Genomic DNA, 23,648 nt, shown 5'->3' with positions numbered 1-23,648 from the left:
ATACCATCCCTCTGGGTCATCCCAGTGCACCATGCCCAAGCTTCCTGTATCCTGCATGGAACCTGGACTGGCGATTCATTTCTTATATGATATTATACATGTTTTAATGCCATTCTCCCAAATCATCCTCCCCCCCCACCATAGAGTCCAAAAGACTGTTCTATACATCTATGTCTCTTTTGCTATCTCTCATACAGGGTTGTCGTTACCATCTTTCTAAATTCCATATATATGCATGAGTATACTGTATTGGTGTTTTTCTTTCTGGCTTACTTCACTCTGTATAATAGGCTCCAGTTTCACCCACCTCATTAGAACTGATTCAAACGTATTCTTTTTAATGGCTGAGTAATACTCCATTGTGTATATGTACCACCGCTTTCTTATCCATTCATCTGCTGATGGACATCTAGGTTGCTTCTATGTCCTGGCTATTACAAACAGTGCTGTGATGAACACTGGGGTACACATGTCTCTTTCAATTCTGGTTTCCTCGGTGTGCATGCCCAGCAGTGGGATTGCTGGGTCATATGGCAGTTCTATTTCCAGTTTTTTAAGGAATCTCCACACTGTTCTCCATAGTGCTGTGTTAGTTTCTGCTGTACAACAATGTGAATCAGTATAAAAATATATGGAACGAATTTGCATGTCATCCTTATGCAGGGGCCATGCTAATCTTCTCTGTATCATTCCAATTTTAGTGTATGTGCTGCCAAAGCAAACACAAGACTCTATCTTCTTAACACATCCCCCCCAAAGGAGAAGAGCAGGTAACTTGATTGAACTTTAGTAAAATGTGATCATCTTTTATGTGTTTCAAAGAAGGATCCAGGGCATCTTTTTCCCACCTTCTTCACTCACAGTATTTTTTCTTTCCTGCTCTCACCTCCTGGACTAGACAAAATCTGCCTCTGTCTCTATTAATCACAATATTCCCAAGGCAAGGGGTGGCAAATTTGATAATTCAAAGGCAAGATTTATGGTGAGGATCCAGGCAAAGGAAAAGGCTTAATTTGCTTCATCCAGCTGAACTTTAAGCATTGCCTCTTTTGTTTGAGGTTTCATGGCTTTTAAGTAAGTTAATAAAGCTGATAAGTGTCTGCCCCCCCAGAAAAGAAAATTACTCTTAAGGAAATAACTGAAAATGTAGTGAAAACTTCATTTGTTTGACTTTTGTTGAACACGTATTTATTGAGTAGGTTAGAACTCAAGAGGCAGACCACCTGGGTTCCAATCCTGGCTCTTTCACTTACAAGCTGAGTTACCCCAAATGCATGTCTAGCCCTCTCTGTGTGTCCAGTGCCTAAACTATAAAAAGAGGATAACAATAGGATCTACCTCATAGAGTAGCTGTGAGGAGTCAATGAGCTGCTTAAGACGTGTGTCAACTACAAACTGGCACTTACCAAGAACATTGCCAACTGAACAACAAAGGCACTTGCCACCTGCCTCCACGGAGACTGAAGCCCATTCTGCTATGGCTGGTGACCTTCAACTCCCCTGAGGGAGTTCAGGGTGAGTGAAATGCTCTGTGCTCCAGGGACCCTGGTGGGACAGGACTCTAGATAGGTGGACGTTTTTAGAAAGAGATTTTATGATCTCAACCCTTGCATCTCCTCGTATCTAGAGAAGCACTAAATCCCTTCATGGTGACATCAGATCCTCATGACTACCAAAAAACCTTTTGTAAAATGAGTGCTTAATGGTACTGAACTCCCCCTTCACTAAAATCTTATATATTGACCCTCCCCAACGGCTGCTTTGGAGCAGTCTCTCAGAGATATCAGAGATGCTGCCTCTTGGGCTGCAGTCCTCGTTTTGCTCCAGATAAAATGTGTAGGTAGCTCTTAGAGAAGGGCCTGGTGCAGAGTTGGCCTCAATGAATGTCTGCTATTATTATTACCACATCCCAGGCACATAGGAACTGAAAATCAAGATATTCTAAGAGAAAAAACCCTGAGACCCATGAGACACAATTTAAATAAGGAGGTCACAGAGGTCTTTTAAAGAATCTATATGGATAAACAACAAGGTCCTTCTGTAGAGCATGGGGAACTATATATAATATCCTGTGATAAACTATAATGGAAAAGAAAAAAAAAAAGACTGACCATCATCAAATGTAATTATATTTGCTATAATTATGCTACTATGAATTTTAAAAATGTTAAAAAATAAAGGAGCCCTAAGAGAGACCTGCGGAGAAGGCAATGGCACCCCACTCTAGTACTCTTGCCTGGAAAATCCCATGGATGGAGGAGCCTGGTAGGCTGCAGTCCATGGGGTCGCTAGGAGTCGGACACGACTGAGCAACTTCACTTTCACTTTTCACTTTCACACATTGGAGAAGGAAATGGCAACCCACTCCAGTGTTCTTGCCTGGAGAATCCCAGGGACGGGGAGCCTGGTGGGCTGCCGTCTATGGGGTCGCACAGAGTCGGACACAACTGATGTGACTTAGCAGCAGCAGCAGCAAGAGAGACCTGAGGGGTGAAGTCATACCTCAGTCGAGTGAAGATGGGGGAAAGGATATTTCTGGAAGAAATAACAGAAAGTATAAAAGGCCCTGTGATGGGAAAAAAGCTGACATGCACAGAGATGTCAATCACAGTGTTATTTATAATAGTGTACCCATGGGCCTTCCCTGTGGCTCAGCTGGTAAAGATTCCCCCTGTAATGTGGGAGACCTGGGTTCAATCCCTGGGTTGGGAAAATCCACTGGAGAAGGGAAAGGCTACCCACTTCAGTATTCTGGCCTGGAGAATTCCATAGACTGTATAGTCCCTGGAGTTGTACACCCAGCTTCTCATTATAAGGAAGAAATAAAAAGCAAAGCCTATAATAGTGTACCCAGCAGATAGTCTGGGTTCTATTTTGCACAAACATATCTTTTGTTCATGGGTTCAGGTGACCTGAGAGTGTCAATTTCTTCCTTCTATAAATACTGGTTAAGAACCTGGTTAAGAACACAGGTTAAGAACCTGTGTCCTCAGTGCTGGGGATACAACACAAACCTTTGCCTTTGCAGAGTGGCATTCCCACCCTGTGGCACTCACAAGATTTAGCAAAAGCAACTGTAAGAAATTGTATTCATGGAAAATCACTGGAATTTCTGCAGTTCATCCATCCTTGCAGATCCTAACCATGAACCAGGCCAGACCATCAGAGAAATATGGCTATAAGCCCCATTGCTTTGATCCTTGAGCCAATGGAGATGGATGAGGCAATGTTGAAGCTGGGGTGGAGTTCAATGGCTGAGATAAGAATCACAGCTTCCTGTTGGGCCCAACACTCGGTAATAAAAGTAGAGTTTCTATCAATCAATTTAAGTTATTCTGCTTCCCTTTCCCTCCTGAATGGTACCACCTATGTCATCCTGGCAGCCACCTATGTCATCCTGACATCTCATATCTCCTGAATCTGTCACTGTTCCCACGCTCAGGACATGGTCTCATCACTTCTGATCTGGTCAAGTACTAGAGCCTCCCATAGGTCTGTACCTTAGGGCTCCTTCAATTCTATCTGACAGGCTGCTCAATTGAGCTTCCTAAATTCCAAATCTAAGCTTCCTTCTGAAACCAAGCAGGACCCTGTGGGGCTCCTGGGCACTGAAACCTTTCAAATAGTTTCTAGTCAGGTAAGGGAGGGGACTGGAGACAAGGGAGGAGCAGTCAAGAAACAAGAGTGCAGCCTCGGGGCAGGGTCCTGGTTCTGCCTCAAGGGATACATATAACAACATCTACGAGCTCTTCTGCAGAACTGAAACTCCCAACTAATGGAAGATGTTCAGTTCAGTCGCTCAGTTGCGTCCGACGCTTTGTGACCCCAGGGACTGCAGCACGCCAGGCTTCCCTGTCCATCACCAACTCCCAGAGCTACTCAGCTCATGTCCATCAAGTCCGTGATGCCATCCAACCGTCTCTGTTGTCCCCTTCTCCTCCTGCCTTCAATCTTTCCTGGCATCAAGGTCTTTTCCAAGGAGTCAGTTCTTCGTATCAGGTGGCCAAAGTATTGGAGTTTCAGCTTCAACATCAGTCCTTCCAATGAATATTCAGGACTGATTTCCTTTAGGACTGATTAGTTGGATCTCCTTGCTGTCCAAGGGACCCTCAAGAGTCCTCTCCAATACCACAGTTCTAAAGCATCAATTCTTTGGTGCTCAGCTTTCTTTATAGTCCAACTCTCATATCCATACATGACTACTGGAAAAACCATGGCTTTGACTAGATGGACCTTTGTTGGCAAAGTAATGTCTTTGCTTTTTAATATGCTGTCTAGGTTGGTCATAGCTTTTCTTCCAAGGAGCAAGCATCTTTTAATTTCATGGCTGAAGTCACCATCTGCAAGTGATTTTGGAGGCCAAGAAAATAAAGTCTGTCACTGTTTCCATTGTTTCACCATCTATTTGCCATGAAGTGATGGGACCACATGCCATGATCTTAGTTTTCAGAATGTTGAGTTTTAAGCCAACTTTTTCACTCTCCTCTTTCACTTGCATCAAGAGGCTTTTTAGTTCTTCACTTTCTGCCCTAACGGTGGTTTCATCTGTATATCTGAGGTTATTGATATTTCTCCCAGCAATCTTGAATCCAGCTTGTGCTTCATCCAGCCTGCCATTTTGCATGATGTACTCTGCATATAAGTTAAATAAGCAGGGTGACAATATACAGACTTGACGTACTCCTTTCCTGATTTGGAACCAGTCTGTTGTTCCATGTCCGGTTTGAACTGTTGCTTCTTGACCTGCGAGGCAGGTAAGGTGGTCTGGTATTCCCATCTCTTAAAGAATTTTCCACAGTTTGTTATGATCTACACAGTCAAAGCCTTTGGCATAATCAATAAAGCAGAAGTAGATGTTTTACTAGAACTCTCTTGCTTTTTCTATGACCCAACAGATGTTGACAATTTGATCTCTGGTTCCTCTGCCTTTTCTAAATCCAGCTTGAACATCTGGAAATTCACAGTTCACAAACTGTTGAAGCGTGGCTTGGAGAATTTTGGGCCCTACTTTGCTAGAATGTGAGATTAGTGTAATTGTGCAGTATTTTGAACATTCTTTGGCATTGCCCTTCTTTGGGGTTGGAATGGAAAGTGACCTTTTCCAGTCCTGTCACCACTGCTGAGTTTTCCAATTTGCTGATGTATTGAGTGCAGCACTTTAACAGCATCATGGAAGATGTTAGCATTCTTCATTTCAGAGAAGGTGACAGCTTGATAACCTGCTCATCAAGAGACCACCTGAGGCCAGATTAAAGAAGTGCAGGTCCTGCACACATGCTGATCCTTATCAGCAGTACTGCCCTTAAGGTATAGCTATAAAACTCACCAAATCCCCCCAGGTGGGGACACACAGTTTTTCAGGGCAAGGGCCTGCTGTGTCCTCCTTTGCCTGACAAAGCAATAAAGCTTTGCTTTTCTATTTCACCCAAAACTCTGTCTCTGATTCGGCACTGGTGCACAGAGATTGAGTTTTTGGCATCACTTCTCCTGAAAACTTCAGTGTTCAGGGACACTTCAGTGTTCCCTCATCCTCGGATGAAAGTCAGCTGTCACCCCAGCACACTGCCCTCGTTGAAGAGGTGTTGCTTCCTGGGCGTGCCTCCTCCAGCCCCTGCCCTCTCAATCCTCATGTTCTTGGAGCTCCACACACAGCAGGGCACCCTTGCCTGAATCCTTCACGTTTGAACAAGATGCCTGCCCACCACCTGTAATGTCCCTCCTGTCTTGCACACACCAGATGCTCCCTGTCCCCAGGACTCAGGTTCAGCTGCACCTGCTCTGTGCAGCCTTCCCCAGGTGACGGTGACTTCTGTGCTACCAGAGCATGAAGACAGCACAGGGTGCACTTCTGTGTTTGCTGTGTTTGCCCCCTCTCCAGGTGGGCAAAAAACTGAGCAGGTTAGCGTCAAGAGCAAGGCTGAGACTCTACATCACACAGTCTTGGACTCAATCCCACAACTGCCAATCACTAAACATGTGACCTTGACCTCATTACTTAGTGCTGTAATCTGAATGCTTGTGTTCCCCCAACATGCAGATGTTGAAATCTAACACATGTTCTGAGGATGTAGGTGAGGAAGCTTTGGAAAGGAGCTTAGGGAATGAGGATGGAGCCCCTGGATGAAATTAGTGTCCTTGCAAAAGAGGCCAGACACCCACCCACAGAGCTCCCTCCCCACCTTCCACCCTTCTGACTTCTTCCACCAGCAAGGAGTCTATCATCTGCAACCTGAAGAGGGTCTCCATCAGAACCTGCCCTTGCTGGAGCCCTGATCTTGACTTCCAGCCTCCAGAACTGCGACATATCAATTTTTGTTCTTTATAAGCCACCTAGTCTACAGTATTTTCTGTAGTAGCTCAAATAGATCATAACACTTAAGCCCTCTCAGGTTCAATGTCTTTGTCAGAAAAAAGACAGAAAATAGTAGTATCTACCTCACAGGTTAATAAAACAATTAAATAAGATACATAATACACTTAGCACAGTGCTAAGTAAACACTCCATAAATGTTATAGCAGCCACCAGTCATTATTCACTGGAACCAGCACTGCTAGTCTCTTGTCCTGGCAGACATTACTAATCTATCACAACCCTCAGCTTTGCTGAGCTGGAGAGGACCCACTGAAGCCTTATCACAGCATTCCAAAGAGTCACTACCAATCAACTGCAGATGGTGCCTTAGGATGCCTGTCCAGTCACCCTTCAGATCCTAGCCTTCTGATGCCAGTGCCCGGCACTGAACCTGGCACTTGGTAGGTGTTCACAATGATTATGCAAAAAATAAATGTCAGAATTCCTTATATACCTTTTGCAGCATCTCCCGTCTTCTCTTAATTATTAGTTTTTGGTGGAGTTTTTTCTTTTCCTGCTTCAAGTCATTGTCCAACTTCTGTTTTATAGAAAAAACTTCTGTTTGAGCCCGCTCCAAGAGTACTTGCATCTGATCTTCATCCAAGTAGCCTGCTCTAGATGAAAAAGATGCAGAGTTAGTTGATGCAGTGTCCAAACTCACCTGCAGCTTGAATATGCTGGAGATGAGTGTTTATCTCCATATTAGTTTGGTTTGAATCTGAGAAATCGCCACCATCATAACGGGCAGCTAAGACATTACTAAAATGCAGGAAGGGAAAGATCATCTTTTTTAGAGGCATGTAGAGGACGCTCAATATCACAGGGATATCACCTGTCAGGGAAGAAATTGGGGAAGAGTTTTTGGAGAACGTAACATTCCAGAGGACCACGGTGGAACAAATAGACTCTTCCAGGAGGAAATGATGGACTAGGACCTCCTGGTGACACGAACGGCACAAGCAAAGTCCAAGAGGTCAATCAGGGAAAGCTCAGTGTGAGGGTTAATTCTGTGTATCAGATAGACTGGCCAGGGTGCCCACATCAAAGATCACGCTTGAGTGTCTCTGTGAGGGTGTTTTCTTGTGAGATTAGCATTTGAATGGGTAGGCTCAATAAAGCAGATTGATTCTCCCCATTGTGGGTGGGCATCACCCAGTTCACTCAGGGCCTGAATAGAATAAAAAGTGGAGGAATAAGAAATCCCCCCTTTTTTCCTGCCTTGCTGTTGAACTGGGACATCTCATCTCATCTCCTTCTCTAAGACTGGGATTCCGCCAGTTCTCAGGCCTTTGGCTGAATTACACCACTGGCTTTCCTGTGCCTCCAGCTTACAGATGGAGATCCTGGAACTTTTCAGCCTCCAACTCATGTGAGCCAATTCCTCAAACATATCTTACTGGATCTGTTTTTTCAGATGCTGTCAATATTACCACTACTGTTCCCAGTCTGTTGCATCCCTGGTTGAGGCCCCTGCTTGGCACACAGTAAATTCTCCATGGAAGCTTCCTGAATGAACAGTAGATACACATTTCAGAAATATGTCTGTGCCAACCTATTAAAATAGTATTTAAAAATCAGAGGTAATATACTTCCCTGGAAACTGCTCCCAACAGTACAACCAGCTGTCTGGTGCTTCTGCTCATGGCAAAGAGCTGCTTCTTTCACTAGAGTGAAAATGAATCAGGAATGTCAAGTCAACTGCAGTGACAAATTTATTAGCATCTTTAGGTGGGAAGTGTTCATATAATTTGCACTTTACAGAATCCTCATTAAAGAGGGCAAAGTGAAAGAAAGAAAGTGAAGTCGCTCAGTCGTGTCCAATTCTTTGTGATCCCATGGACTGTTGTCTACCAGGCTTCTCTGTCCATGGGATTTTCCAGGCAAGAGTACTAGAGTGGGTTGCCATTTCCTTTTCCAGGGGATCTTCCTGACCCAGGGATCGAACCCAGGTCTCCTGTATTGCAGGCAGATACTTTACCCTCTGAGCCACCAGGGAAGCCCAAAGAGGGCAAGGGCACTGCAAAGTCCTAATACAATTAGCTAGATAGTAGAACCAATCATAAAACCATGGTTGTCCTAAGAAAATCAACCTTATCATCATGGCCCTATTCATTTTAGAGCTTGTAACCTACAAAGAATAAATTTCATTGTTGACAATCTTGAGTCTCAAAGACTAGCTTAGAAAAAAATGTTGTCAAGGGGCTAGAACCTACAGTGATTAACACCATTTACCTGGCTTCATGGTACCCCAATGTTGCTGAGAAAAAGTACCCAGAATCCAAGATAAGCATCTGTGTGTATATACTTAATTCCAAAGGTCAAGACATGGAAGCAACCTAAATGTCCATTGACAGATGAATGGATAAAGAAGATGTAGTATATACATACATATATACATACACTCACCCATAAACAGAAGGAAATAATGCAGATAATGCCATTTGCAGAAACAAGGATGTAGCTAGAGATTAGCATAGTAAGTGAAGTAAGTCAGAGAAAGACGAATATCATATGACAGTGCTTACATGTGGAATCTTAAAAAAAAAGATACAAATGGACTTATTTACGAAAAGAAAAAGCCTCACAGATATAGAAAATAAAGTTATGATTACCAAAGTGCGGAGGAGAGGAGGGATAAATTAGGAAGTTAGGATAAACATATACATACCACTATATATAAAATAAATAAACAACAAGGACCTACTGTATAACACAGGGAACTATATTTGATATTTTGTAATAACTTATAAAAAAGATTCTGAAAAAGAATATATATACACACGCAGATACACTGATTTATATGTATAACTGAATCCATGTGCTGTACACCTAAAACTAACTCAACACTGTACATCAACTATAATTTAGTTAAAAAAAAACCCAAAACACAAAAAACAAAGGTGAATGCAAGAGCCAGCAGTGTGCTAGAGCTCAAGACGAAGCAGGCTGCCCTTACCACACAGTTCCTCTAAGCCTCCACCACTGATGCCTCAGTGAAATGCTAGGGGTTTGCTTTAAAACGACTCAGGGTCAGGATGAACAGCTACATCAAGACTGGCCACAAGCTGGCACCTACTGAAGTTGATGATGGGAACATATTGGCTCATTGTAAAGTCGTCTCGACTACTATATTTTTAAAATTCTATCATGCAAACAATTCTTCTAACTAGAGAATTCTTAAGAAATAAGTCAAGTAGCCAGTGCATTCAGTGAATGAACAGAAGTAGATGGTCTCTAGGGCTTCCCAGGAAGTGTTAGTGGTTAGGAACCCACCTGCCAATGCAGGAGATTAAGAGATATGGGTTTCATCCCTGGGTCGGGAAGATCCCCTGGAGGACGGCATGGCATACCACTCCAGTACTTTTGCCTGGAGAATCCAATGGACAGAGGAGCCTGGCGGTCGCAAAGGGTCAGATACAACTGAAGTGACTTAGCAGCAGCAGCAGCAGATGGTCTCTATGAGGAATGTTGGAGGAAGGCTGTCTGTCTGCCTTATCTGGGGTGGTTCAGGAGTCTTACCTCTCGTGTTTCTGGATGAGGAGGGTCAGCTGGGCAGACGCAGTGCTCAGCAGGCCTTGCATACGGGTCTCTGATGACTGGATATTCTGGACCAGGTACTCTCTGTGGCCGAATCTTTTACTGAGATGGTATCTCTTACTAGCCTGGAAAAAGTCCATTAACTCTTCGACACTCTCCTGTTTTTAAAAAAAATCGAGAAAACATAACTAATTAAAATTTAGAGAAAATTCTTTCTAGTCATTTAAAATATTACATTTCCTTTCTGAAGAAAATACACAGGAACAAAAGCCCCGAGATGAATACCTTAAATGTCCCAGCCCTGAACAAAGGCTTAGAGAAAAGTACATACTAATAGGAAAGGGAAACTGCTGTATAGCTCAGGAGTTCTGTGATGACCTAGAGGGTTGGGAAGGAGGCTCAAGAGGGAGGGGAATATATATATACACACACACACACTTATAGCTGATTCATATTGCTGTAATAGCAGAAACTAATACAACATTGTAAAGTAACTATCCTCCAATTAAAAATAAATTTAAAACAGAAATTATTTTTTTTAAAAGGGCTTTGAAAAGTGCATTCAAGACCCAGATGGTAAAGTCTTATCAAAACAATTCTGCTGCCTTAGGAATGGAATGTACATTTTACTCAGGTGTCCTTCAGCCACATGTGGTCACACCTCTGAAGTTCCCCAAACACACCTCTGAAGTTCCCCAAACACAGCATCACATCAGATGCTGAAGTTCTGGGATATATCACCACTGGCTCTGACCCCAGCACCCTCACATTCAGCAAGGACATGAGATGAGTCTGGTCACAGAGTAGCAAGAAATTCTCAGAATTTGCAAAATGCATAAAAACCCAAGCAAGCACACGAGAGTAATAATAGCCTAGCACACACTGGGTGCTTCTTCTGGGCCTGGCACTGGACCCAGAGTGTTTCTCGTCTTTTCTAACTTAATCCAGGGAGAGGATTCTATTATTCCCATTTCACAGATGAGGAAACTGAGTCCACATCACACAGCTGGTAAACGACTGAGCAAGGCTTTGAACCTCAGCCATCTGATTCCAGGACCTGTGCTCTAGCTCAGTAGTGGTTGTCTCACAAATCCAACTTCAACCAGTAGCACAGTAATTAGATGAGCCATAATTAAACCAGCAGAAATGAGACCTGCAGTAATTAAAACATCAGCCTTAGTGTATTATCTCACTGACTGGCTCTGTTGTCTCTTTTCCAGGTGAAATACTGTTCATGCAATGCGTTACTTGGAGGTTCAATGTCTTCTTCAAAAAGAAACATATGAGGCCCTGGACAGTCCCCTTTCCATACAAAAGCTATAATCTTTCCAGGTCCAACACCTGAGGATTTGCACTCTCCAGACAATGAAGAGTGGAATGGTCAATGGGATGTGTCCAAAGGCCAGCTTCTCCTTAAGAGTTCCTGGCAGCAGGTCAACACAATAGGAACACTGAGATGGTATTTCCATCCTCCACGGAGCTGGATCCCGTGAGTTGGCTGATCTGAGCCCTTATGTCAGGAAGCTCAGAGTCGGGGTCCTCAGATACCAACGTGTCTGTGCCATGGCACTATCACCACAGCTGTTACTTTTCTGTCCCCAGTCTTATGAACAATAACACATGTACTTCTTGACATGGGGAGTCAGACACAGCTCATCATGAGGAGTAAGTAAACGGGCAGCAAAGTCTATTCATCCCTAAGGGATGCGCTAGGGTCTGAATACCTACCCGGGAGTTTACTTATTCTCCTAAAGTTTTAGTGGGAAAAACCAAGAGGAAAAAGGAGAGCCTGGCTAGTTCTCTTCATGCTCAGATGTCCAGTACCTTCAGAGAGGGGTCCTCTCTTCCCAGAAGGCTCACGAGGGCCACTGGTCTCCTCCTGGGATGGCTCTGCTCTGTCACAGCCCTTACTCACAGGGCCTGAGTCAGGACCAGAACTCCGGTGTGTTACTGCACACCAGTGATTTCATTCATTCCCTGGTGGCTCAGACAGAAAAGAATCCGCCTGCAGTGCGGGAGACCTGGGTTCCATCCCTGGGTTGGGAAGATCTCCCTGGAGGAGGGCATGACAACCCACTCCAGTATTCTTGCCTGAAGAATCTCCATGGACAGAGATCCTGGCAGGCTGCAGTCCATGGGGTCACAAAGAGTTGGACATGACTGAGCGACTAAGCATACACATACAGGTGCAGGTTAAAGACCTTAGGCAGGCCTCGTAAAACTACTGACAGTCTCATATAAACTATTAGTTCAGTTCAGTCCCTCAGTCATGTCCGGCTCTTTGAGACCCCATGAATCGCAGCACATCAGGCCTCCCTGTCCATCATCAACTCCTGGAGTTCACTGAGACTCACGTCCATCGAGTCAGTGATGCCATCCAGCCATCTCATCCTCTGTCGTCCCCTTCTCCTCCTGCCCCCAATCCCTCCCAGCATCAGAGTCTTTTCCAGTGAGTCAACTCTTCGCATGAGGTGGCCAAAGTACTGGAGGTTAAGCTTTAGCATCATTCCTACCAAAGAACATCCAGGGCTGATCTCCTTTAGAATGGACTGGTTGGATCTCCTTGCAGTCCAAGGGACTCTCAAGAGTCTTCTCCAACACCACAGTTCAAAAGCATCAATTCTTCGGCGCTCAGCTTTCTTCATAGTCCAACTCTCACATCCATACATGACCACTGGAAAAACCATAGCCTTGACTAGATGGACCTTTTGTAGGCAATGTAATGTCTCTGCTTTTCAATATGCTATCTAGGTTGGTCGTAACTTTTCTTCCAAGGAGTAAGCGTCTTTTATTTTCATGGCTGCAATCACCATCTACAGTGATTTTGGAACCCAAAAAAATAGTCTGGCACTCTTTCCACTGTTTCCCCATCTATTTCCCATGAAGTGATGGGACCAGATGCCACGATCTTTGTTTTCTGAATGTGGAGCTTTAAGCCAACTTTTTCACTCTCCTCTTTCACTTTCATCAAGAGGCTTTTTAGTTCCTCTTCACTTTCTGCCATAAGGGTGGTGTCATCTGCATATCTGAGGTTATTGATATTTCTCCCGGCAATCTTGATTCCAGCTTATGCTTCTTCTAGCCCAGCATTTCTCATGATGTACTCTGTGTTAAATAAGTAGGGTGACAATATACAGCCTTGACATACTCCTTTTCCTATTTGGAACCAGTCTGTTGTTCCATGCCCAGTTCTAACTGTTGCTTCCTGACCTGCATATAGGTTTCTCAAGAGGCAGGTCAGGTGGTCTGGTAGGTTTGGCCAAAAAATTCGTTTGGCTTAAAATGTTACAAAAAAACCTAAATGTACTTTTTGGCCAACCCAGTATTTGCACAGTCATCTAGGAATTCATTCTTTCTGGATTAATGACACTCAAGCTTCCATGCACAAACACCCACAAATTCACCCAAGCCTATGAAGACAGAGATCATAAGCCCTAGGCACACATCACCACACATGTGCACACACACACGTACATATATGCACTCACACATTTCTACTTTTAACTGCTATATATATTAAACCTATATTGTGCCAAGCACTGGCTTTCTGTGAATTTGATTAAATCTGCATCATGCCACTTTTAGTATGGGGACTCTATTACTTCCATTTTACAGATAAGGCAACAGACTCAGAGACACTTGGCAATTTGCTTTAGTTGACAGAGCTGACAGGTGGTGGAGCTAGAATTCGGGTCCAGGTGAGCCTGAGTCCAGGGCCTGTGCTTCAAGCCACCATTTATTTTCCCTGCTTACCGGAAAGTCACCCTCTACATCAAGAGGTGGAAGGAAGATGAGGTTAGTTCACTGGAACCCAGCACAAAAGAAGAGACAGGACTTAACTCGGGGAGAGGAGACATTTAGTGAAACAGTTCAGGAAAATGACTCCTCCATCAGAGGGAGCCTCATTGGAGGCATTACCTGTATTTTAGAGTAATCTTGCAGCAGCATTTTTGCTGCCTCTGGCTTCAGCTCGCCTTTGAAAATAGCACTTTTTATCTGGGTAAAAAAGATATTGTGCAGTTCGTTCCTCTGGAAAATGGCCAGCTGCCTGTGGGCCTTGGCAAGGTCCTCCTCCTGCTGTAGAGCGAGCGACCTCCTCAGGTGTTCCTGCTCCAGGCCGTGCAGGGTCCGCAGGAGGCTGCTGCACTCGATGGCGGACTGCGGAGAAAAGAGGGAATGTGTGGGGGGTGACACACCAGCCGGGTGTGTACAGGCACATGCACGCAACATGTGAGCACACACATGTATATGTGTGTGCAAATGTGTACACACAGCACACATACATGTCCCAACACACACGCACAACGCACATAAATGCACCCGCCAGTGATGTACATATATACATGCACACATATACACACGCATAGCGCACATAAACACACCCAGAAATAATGCATAGACATGCACACACATACATGCACACACACAATACACATGTACACACAGGACACACGCGTGCACCATCAACACACACATGCACAGTGCACATAAATGCACATACATATACACAAAGAAGCACACACATGCATGCACACGTACACACACATACACACTGCACACATGCATGTACCAGCAAACATACACATGCACACACACAGTGCATATAAATGCTCACAGCCACAAACAGTGCACATACATGCACAAAGATACAGCTACACACATACGCACACAGAGCGATACACTTACACACGCACACATGCACATGCAAGCACATGTGTGCACACACGCATGGAACACACACATGTATACACACATACACAGAACCATCTCAAAGAAGAAAATTCATAAGGGTTGAAATCTTCAAATCAAACTGCCTGAAAATAGCCCGCAAAATGGAAACATCAATGGACTGTGCTGTTAGGCCTCTCGAGCTTATTTCCATCATCTTTCATTCTTAACTTAGTTGAAGAGAAAAATACCAGTGATCAGGCCCAAGCTGAGATCATTTGTGTAAAAGGGAGGCAAACAGGAGGTAAGAAGTGGCTTCTGGGATGCCTGCACTTTCTACGGTCCAGAGAGAAGGCAGGGGACACACTTTCACTGAGCTCCTGATGCATCTGCACTCCCATCATCTCAGAGACCCATGCTGCAGGAGGGCATGTTAGTAATCCCACCTGCAGGGGCAGAATTCTAAGAAGACCCCAAGATCCCTGGCCCCTGGTATAGACATCACATGAATCCCCTCCTTTTCAGGGGACATAAACTTTGAAGATGATAAGACTGTCACTCCCACAATCCACAGAAATGCGTTCATCTCCTGCTCCAGTTCAGTTCCCCTGAGGCACAGATGAGAGACTAAAGTCTAAAGCAAAGGACACCCCTTCCCAGGCCTGCCAACCAGCAGAGGTCATGTGAAGTGGCCTGGCATGGGACACACTAGAGTGGTGGGGAGTGGGGCAAGGTGGAGACAGAAAGCCCTGCCTACAGGGCCAGCCAGTCAACCCACCAAGGGAGGCTCTGCAGGACTATGCACTTGGTGTAGCCACATCTTCCCATTTTTTTTTAAAGAGAAGCTGAAAGTCTGGGTTTTTATCCAAATTTTTATATTTTAAACTGGCAACATATGTGCATTTTTAAAGACACATTAATATAATGGTCATTCACCACAACTCCCTACTGAACTTTTCACTAAAATAGACTTTTCAGATAAATGAGGCATGTTTATCCTTTGGCTTCAAATGCCTGAAAAAGCAACCTGCATGGAGGGATTGGAGGACATGGACCAGGACAGGGCACTTCAATCCTGGCTCAAGAATCACAGGCCTGTGGCAGGCTATTCTGGCAACTGCTATTTACCCTGACTCTACACCATCAAGATGGGGAGACAATGAAAACAGTGACAGACTTTATTTTCTTGGGCTCCAAAATCACTGCAGATGGTGACTGCAGCCATGAAATTAAAAGATGCTTGCTTCTTGGGAGAAAAGCTATGACCAACCTAGACAGTATATTAAAAAGCAGAGACTTGACTTTACTGACAAAGATCTGTCTAGTCAAAGCTATGGTTTTTCCAGTAGTCATGTATGGATGTGAGAGTTGGACCATAAAGAAAGCTGAGGGCCAAAGAATTGATGCTTTTGAACTGTGGTGTTGGAGAAGACTTCTGAGAGTCTCTTAGACTGCAAGGAGATCCAACCAGTCTATCCTAAAGGAAATCAGTCCTGAATATTCATTGGAAGGACTGATGCTAAAGGTGAAGCTCCAATACTTTGGCCACCTGATTCAAAGAACTGACTCATTGGAAAAGACCCTGATGCTGGGAAAGATTGAAGGCAAGAGGAGAAGGGGATAACAGAGGATGAGATGGTTGGATGGCACCATCGACTTGATGGATATGAGTTTGAGCAAGCTCTGGGAGTTGGTGATGGACAGGGGAGGAAGCCTGGTGTGCTGTGGTCCATGGGGTCACAAAGAGTCGGACATGACCGAGTGACTGAACTGAATTGAACTATACCTTTAAAAATGTGAAACTGTATCCAGAAATTATGACTGTACTAAATGACACTCCCTGTACTCAATTTAAAAAGCTGGGCAAATTGTAAAAATGTTTTATAGAAGTAAATCCACCAGGGGTTGTTACAGTGTAAGAGTTCTTGCATGTAAGGCAGTTCTTCCTTAAGCATACATATAGAGGAGTTATGAGACCTCAGGGAGCTCAGGGCAGGTGGTGCTGGTGCTGCCTCTTCTCCAAGCAGCTGGGAAGCTGGCAGATCTGGAAAAGAGTCCTGGTACACAGCACATACCCTGAATGGCCAGTGGCTGCTTTCAGGAAGCTGGGCAAGTCACTTCCCCTCTGGGCTTCTGTTTCCCCAGCTCAAACTGAAAAGATTTCACAGGCTGACTGTTTTATGCCATGGGCTTCTTTAAAGTTACACAAAATGATGAATCATGATAAACACCGTATAGAACAGGGCCAACAGTGCCAAGTTCTGGTCTAAGTCCTACACAAGTATTAATATTAACTGTTCTATACGACAGGCGTCATCATTATCCCCAGTTTAAGGATGGGGAAACCAAGACCCAGGGAGCCTGAACAATGCCCCTGGAGGAACAGAGTGAGATCTAAACCTAAGCCACCCGCGCTCAGAGTCCATGGTCAGCACTGACCTCCCAAGAGTCTCTCCTTGGAGAAATGCTTTGAAAACTGTTTGGGATTACATAGGTCTTTCAATGTGAACAGAATTCACTGCTATACTAATTATTGGAATTCCTAAACTTTACTCAAGAAAACTGATACTGCCCATTTCGGTTTTTTTTAAAGCAAATTTTTGGAGGAATAATATGACTGATATATTTTCATGCATTTTTATCTAAAGGTGACTATAATAAATGAACAGATAAGTACAAGGTTGTCAATAGTTTTCTAAGATGGAATGGTTTGAACAGACTGGAAGGGAAATAGCTCTATTACCTTTTGCCGTTCATATGGTATTTTTGGAAGCAGATTGGCTTAAATAAAGAGACTGGTCTCTGCACACGGTGGCCTGGGGGATCCAGAGGGATAGTCCCCTCCCATTGGCCCCTGCATGGATGAAGCAGGAAGACACTGCGTGTCACCCCTTCTCCATGCTCCCAACGGCCAGTGGAAATAATGACCCAACACTTCAAACTGCATCGCCCCGGGCGTCTGTGAGGTGCAATTGCTGGGATGAGCTGCCTGCGTGAATCTTGGTCCAGCCACATGTCCTACAGCATCTGATTCCTTACCTATAAACATGGGATCCTATCAATTTCCACCTCCCTGAGTGAGTGTGAATATTTGAAGAGAAGGTCCAGGTGATGAGCTTAGACCAATTCTTGGCCCACAGTGAATGCTAACTAAGCGTGAGAGCATTTCATGAAATCAGAAACTGTACTGTGATGGTGAGTGGAAACAAGCATGATATACTGTTAGTGAACTGCATAAACTTCACTCTGTAAGAAAATATATTTAAAACAAAGGGCTTATGCTGAAATCCTAGGACAGGAGTGGGGGCCCTTTAACATAGCTATATCTCCAGGCTGAGACACAGTAGAACTCAACAAACAGGCTGAACGAATGTTGGTCTGCTGTTGAGTGGTCAGATGGGTTTCAATTTTTTTTGGAAGGGAGGACTTCTTTTTATGCTGTGGAGCTGGAGTTGGCAAGCATTCAGTAAAGAACAAGATAAATATTTTAGGCTTTGCAGGACACATCGGGTCTCTGCCACATATTCTTTTTTGTTTTGTTTTTATTTTTTGTAATTCTTTAAAAATGAAGAAACCGTTCTCAAGGGTCAGACAAAAGAAGGCCAGGCAGGATTGGACTCTTGGGTCCCAGCTTGCTGATCTCTGCTTTCCAGTCCTTCTCAAGCCTTCTTTATTGAACGCATATTATTTTTATCAAAAAAAAAATTAGAACAAATTTAGGAAATAAGAGAGAGAGAGAGAATGAGGCTGTTTGGGACTGAATCACTAACTGTATATAATGCATTCTTTTTAAGTGCTGAGCTCAAGGAAACACGGTCCTGACCTGTAAAGTCATGGATGGAGATCAGAGAGTGTGGTCAGCTAGGGGAGCCACGGTGAGCTAAACCGTGCCCCCTCCTTAGAAAGATACATCCACCTTCTAACTCCAGCACCTGGTGAATGTGATCGTCCTTGAAAGCAGGGTCTTTGCAGATGTACTTAAAGATCTCGTGAGGTCATCCTAGATTATTTGGGTGAGTCCTATATCAAAAGATGAGTGTCCTTATAAGAGATAGAAGAGAAGGTGACAGCGTCAAGGGGCATGTGAAGACAGAGCTTAAGATTGGAGGGCTGTGGCCACAAGCCAAGGAATGCCTGGAGCCACCAGAAGCTGGAAGAGGCGGGGGTGGGGGGGATTTCTCCCCAAGAGATTTCAGAGCGGGCACGTCCAGCTGACACCGTGATTTTGGACTTCTGGCCTCCAGAACTGTGAGAGAATGAATTTCTGTGAACTGTTCTAAGCCACTATGTCTGTGGCCATTTGTTACAGCAGCTGCAGGAAATTCATACAGGAGCCAAACAGAAGATAAGTCACACTTATTTTCTCATCCCTAAAATGAGATGGGTGTTGAGGTGAAGGGACCCCAGTTGCAGGGGAGTGGGTGGGAGCGAGATAGCGTAAATCACTCCTCTCTTCTTTACTGCCCGGTCCACGGTCTGACCACAGGTGACCATGTGAGAGCCAGGAGGCATCACCCCAAGAGCTCTCCTCACTTCTGGGGAATTCTGTGCACAGCCACCAGTCTGGGGAATGGACGTTAGGAGTCGAGAAGCTTGTTCCTAAGTAGAGGTTAGACTCCCTCCTCCCGCCCGATGGATTAGGATATGTGGGCTCAAGTCACCAGAGCCAACCAGCCATCTCTTTCATGAAGGAAGGAAGAAATCAGGCTGGATTTGGTACACTTGGGGAAAAAACACTGTGGCATGATTCCTTTCAAGATAGCAACTGACACTCTCTAAAAAAATGAGAGCTGGTCTCTGATCAACAGAGGCCAGCCCTGCGAAGGCTGACGGATCAGAACTCCCAGACCCCGCACTGTGCAGGAGAGCCTTCTGTAGCCCAGGCCCAGGGACTCCTTTCCTGCATTACTTTTCCCAGCCACTCGAAGAGGCCGGTGCCCTTGGCCTTGATTCACAGACTTACAGAAGTAATCAGGGCCTTCAGGAGCAGAGGGGAGTCCAGGCTTGTCTGGTTCAGAGCCCGTACTGGAGAGAGAACCATGATCCAGTACAGTGCAATCCAGACAGACACACGTGCACTGACATCACAGCCCCCTGAGCTATGCTTTCCCAGAATGAAGCCTTTCGACTTGCCCCATGGCCCCCCCGGCACTTGAACATTATAACACAGCTGAATGAAGTCACACTTGTTATACGTGAGGATCCTTCATTAGACTATGAACTTCTCAAATGCAAGAACCATGTCTCAATGTTCTCTGCACCTTCACTGCCTAGACAGAAGTGATCAGTAAATCTTTCTAAATGAATTCTGGGTGGTTGGATGGATGGATGGATGGATGGATGTGTAGATGGACAAGTAGATAGAATGGTGGTAGGTGGATGGATGGATAGGTTGGGAGTTGGATGGACAGAAGCATGGATGAGCCGTGAGTGAATAAATGGATGGATGAATGAGTAGATGGGATAGATGGAAGGGTGGCAGGTGGGGAGAATGGATGGATGGATGGATGGATGGATAAAAGGGATGGATGGGTAAATGATGAATCCCTAAGAGGAAGGAGGGAGGCAAAAGAAAGCCTCCCTTTCAAAGCTGCCTTACCCTCTCACTAACACGTTTCAGCACCTCTTCTGCTTCCTCCATGGCTGCCATCTCCCTCTGGTACTGGCTTTCTGTCTTCTTTCTTGTTTCCAGGTCACACTCAGCTGTCAGAGCCACCATCTTCCGATCATACTCCTCTTGAATTTCTTTCTCCAGCAACAGAAACTGCTTTTTGAACACAGCACCCATCCTCCTCTCCACCTGAGGGGAGAGCTGGCCACTGCTGGTCAGATTTTTCAGCAGAAGAGCAATGATATCTTTGCTGATTTGAGTTCGACAAGCTTCCAGATCTGAGTCTGCCCGATTTAGGGTTGCAATTTCCAACCTGGGAAACACAAAGGTCAAGAGAATTCCATTACATCAAATTGCAACAGAAACCAAAGGTCCCTCAGAGCGCTGAGGTTTTCCAATTATGTGTGGGCAAGGTCTTTCTTTTTTCCTTTTCTCTCCTTTTCTCTCCTTTTCTCCTCTTCTACTCCAACCAGTTACAAAACGACGGTGAATAAAGTAGCAGAATCTTACTTAATAAAATTCCAACCATGTTGGAAATGACATGGAATATAACTAATATAAGACATGGTCTTTCTCAACAAGCCATAAATCAACAACATCAACAAGACTACGAGAAAATGGTTAAATATTTGGAGAATTTAAAAATTAAAGTTTACTTCTTTCCAATTAAAAATTAATTTATAGGTGTGCCAACTAAATGTAACGTGGTATCCTGTATGGAATCCTGAAACATAAAAAGGACATGAAAAACTAGGGAAATCTAAATAGAGCTTAATTAATAATAAAGTTATTGGTTCATTATTTTTAACAAATGTGCCGTAGGTATGGAAGATTTTAATAACAGGGGAATCTGCGTACAGGATATGTACAAACTCTCTGTACTATTTTCTCAGTTTTTCTGTAAATCTAAAACTGCTCTAAAAATGAAGTCTACTCAGGAAATATTGTGAGATACTTCACAGGGTCTCAGATTCTGAAACTTGATTGTGACAACTAAAGATACACATATACATGAGCCTGTCTTCAATGTGACTGAATTTTATGGTATCTCAGCTATACCTCTATAAAACTATTAAAAGATACAAAGGACAAAATTAATTTATGTTCACAGTAGAAAAATCTGGAAAATAATAAAAACACACAAAAAGACTTCATTGACTGTAGGTCCACCACCCAATCAGAACCAAGGAAAGCATTTTGTTGTATTTGCTTCCGGTTTCTTTTCTCTGCACATATTTTAGTTACACAGATCCAAGTACAAGTTTGTCCTTTTTCCAGTTACTACTATAGCAGGCATCTTTAAATGGTATTTAAAAGCTGCAAAAGTTTCTTTCATAATGGTTGAAAAATATCTCATGATGCGGTGTACCATGATTCAATGAATCATTCTTCTAGTGCTGCACATTTGGGTTACTCGAAAAATTCAAAATCTAAAATAATCTGAAGTAAACATCCTTTGTAAAGAGTTTTTGGTATTCACGATGATCTCTTCAGTATTATTTTCACAAAGAGTATCAAATGTGGGTCAGATGTGACCAAGATTTTTAAGTCTCCTAGGACATCATGCTAAAACCACTTTCCAGAAAAACTCCCCATCAACGCAGTAGGGTCCTTATTTCACCTGTCCCTCTACTTAAACATTTTTACTAATTTGATAGAAAATAGCATCTGACTGTAAAACATAAGAGTCAACATTCAGAAAACGAAGATCATGGCATCCAGTCCCATCACTTCATGGAAAATAGATGGGGAAACAGTGGAAACAGCGTTAGACTTTATTTTGGGGGGCTCCAAAATCACTGCAGATGGTGACTGCAGCCATGAAATTAAAAGACGCTTACTCCCTGGAAGGAAAGTTATGACCAACCTAGATAGCATATTCAAAAGCAGAGACATTACTTTGCCAACAAAGGTCCGTCTAGTCAAGGCTATGGTTTTTCCAGTGGTCATGTATGGACGTGAGAGTTGGACTGTGAAGAAGGCTGAGCACCGAAGAATTGATGCTTTTGAACTGTGGTGTTGGAGAAGACTCTTGAGAGTCCCTTGGACTGCAAGGAGATCCAACCAGTCCATTCTGAAGGAGATCAGCCCTGGGTGTTCTTTGGAAGGAATGATGCTAAAGCTGAAACTCCAGTACTTTGGCCACCTCACACGAAGAGTTGACTCATTGGAAAAGACTCTGATGCTGGGAGGGATTGGGGGCAGGAGGAGAAGGGGACGACAGAGGATGAGATGGCTGGATGGCATCACTGACTCGATGGACGTGAGTCTCAGTGAACTCTGGGAGTTGGTGATAGACAGAAAGGCCTGGCGTGCTGCGATTCATGGGGTCACAAAGAGTTGGACACGACTGAGTGACTGAACTGAACTGAACTGAAGAACACTTTACTATGGATATTTTTAAGCATTTAAAAGTAGAATAGTAGGACTCCCAATGTAATCATTATTCAACTTGGAAAACTGTCAGTATTTACCAATCATGTTTTAGCTACTCTATTCAAAGTCTGAGCATTTTAAAGCAAACCAGGATATTTCATTTTACTTCGAATTTTCTCAGTATGTATCGTTAACTACCAGGAATATATATATATATAATGTTTATATACATGTATACAGGCTTCCCTGGAGAAGGCAATGGCACCCCACTCCAGTACTCTTGCTTGGAAAATCCCATGGACGGAGGAGCCTGTTAGGCTGCAGTCCATGGGGTCGCTAAGAGTCGGACACGATTGAGCGACTTCACTTTCACTTTTCACTTTCATGCATTGGAGAAGGAAATGGCAGCCCACTCCAGTGTTCTTGCCTGGAGAATCCCAGGGATGGGGGAGCCTGGTGGGCTGCTGTCTATGGGGTCGCACAGAGTCAGACACGACTGAAGTGACTTAGCATAGCATACAGGCTTCCCAGGTGGCACAGGGGTAAAGAATTCGCCTGCCAATGTAGAAGACATAGGAGACACGGGTTTAGTCCTTGGGTCTGGAAGAGGCTGTGGAAGAGGAAATGGCAACCCACTTCAGTATTCTTGCCTGGAAAGTTCTACGGACAGAGGAGCCTGGCGGGCTACAGTCCGTGGAGTTGCAAAGAGTCAGAAATGACTAAGCACACACACACACACACACACACACACACACACACACACTATAAATACACATACACAAAAGTGAATGTGTATGTATACATACACACATAAGTGCATATGTATTTCTATATATGTATATATATGTTTATGTTTATCAGTTTTACCAAATCTTGATGTCATTATCATATTAAATATCATTTAACCCTATCATATTTGAAATGTTAACAATAATTCCAACAATTAGCATTAGTCACTATTTTAACTACCTCAAGTGTCCCAAAAAATTATAGTGGAAAGTCTAATTCAAGAACCAAACAAAATCTGACAATGTTGACTAAGTCTTCTTTAGACTATATCATTCTACCCTTCCATTTTCCTTTGCATGCCACTGATTTGTTGGG

The 23,648-nt window shown here is 43.9% G+C and overlaps 1 protein-coding gene and 1 non-coding gene across 2 annotated transcripts in view; both read right to left on the bottom strand.

Annotated features, from left to right (window-relative positions):
- Positions 1-23,648, bottom strand: part of EVC2 (EvC ciliary complex subunit 2) — a 161,912-nt gene that overhangs the window by 54,873 nt on the left and 83,391 nt on the right. The window contains exons 10-13 of the mRNA XM_070372684.1: positions 20,157-20,481; positions 13,808-14,047; positions 9,872-10,047; positions 6,807-6,966 (exon numbers count right to left, since the gene is read on the bottom strand). Coding sequence (XP_070228785.1) covers positions 6,807-6,966; positions 9,872-10,047; positions 13,808-14,047; positions 20,157-20,481 — 901 coding nt within the window. The remainder of the gene's footprint in view (positions 1-6,806; positions 6,967-9,871; positions 10,048-13,807; positions 14,048-20,156; positions 20,482-23,648) is intronic.
- Positions 624-725, bottom strand: LOC138988360 (U6 spliceosomal RNA). The gene has a single exon (XR_011464662.1). It is a non-coding gene; the product is annotated as a U6 spliceosomal RNA (small nuclear RNA).

This window comes from Bos mutus, chromosome 6 (genome assembly GCF_027580195.1).
Source record: "Bos mutus isolate GX-2022 chromosome 6, NWIPB_WYAK_1.1, whole genome shotgun sequence".
NCBI lineage: Eukaryota > Metazoa > Chordata > Mammalia > Artiodactyla > Bovidae > Bos > Bos mutus.
The sequence above is the reverse complement of the archived record's forward strand: the minus strand, read 5'-3'. Positions and strand labels throughout refer to the sequence as shown.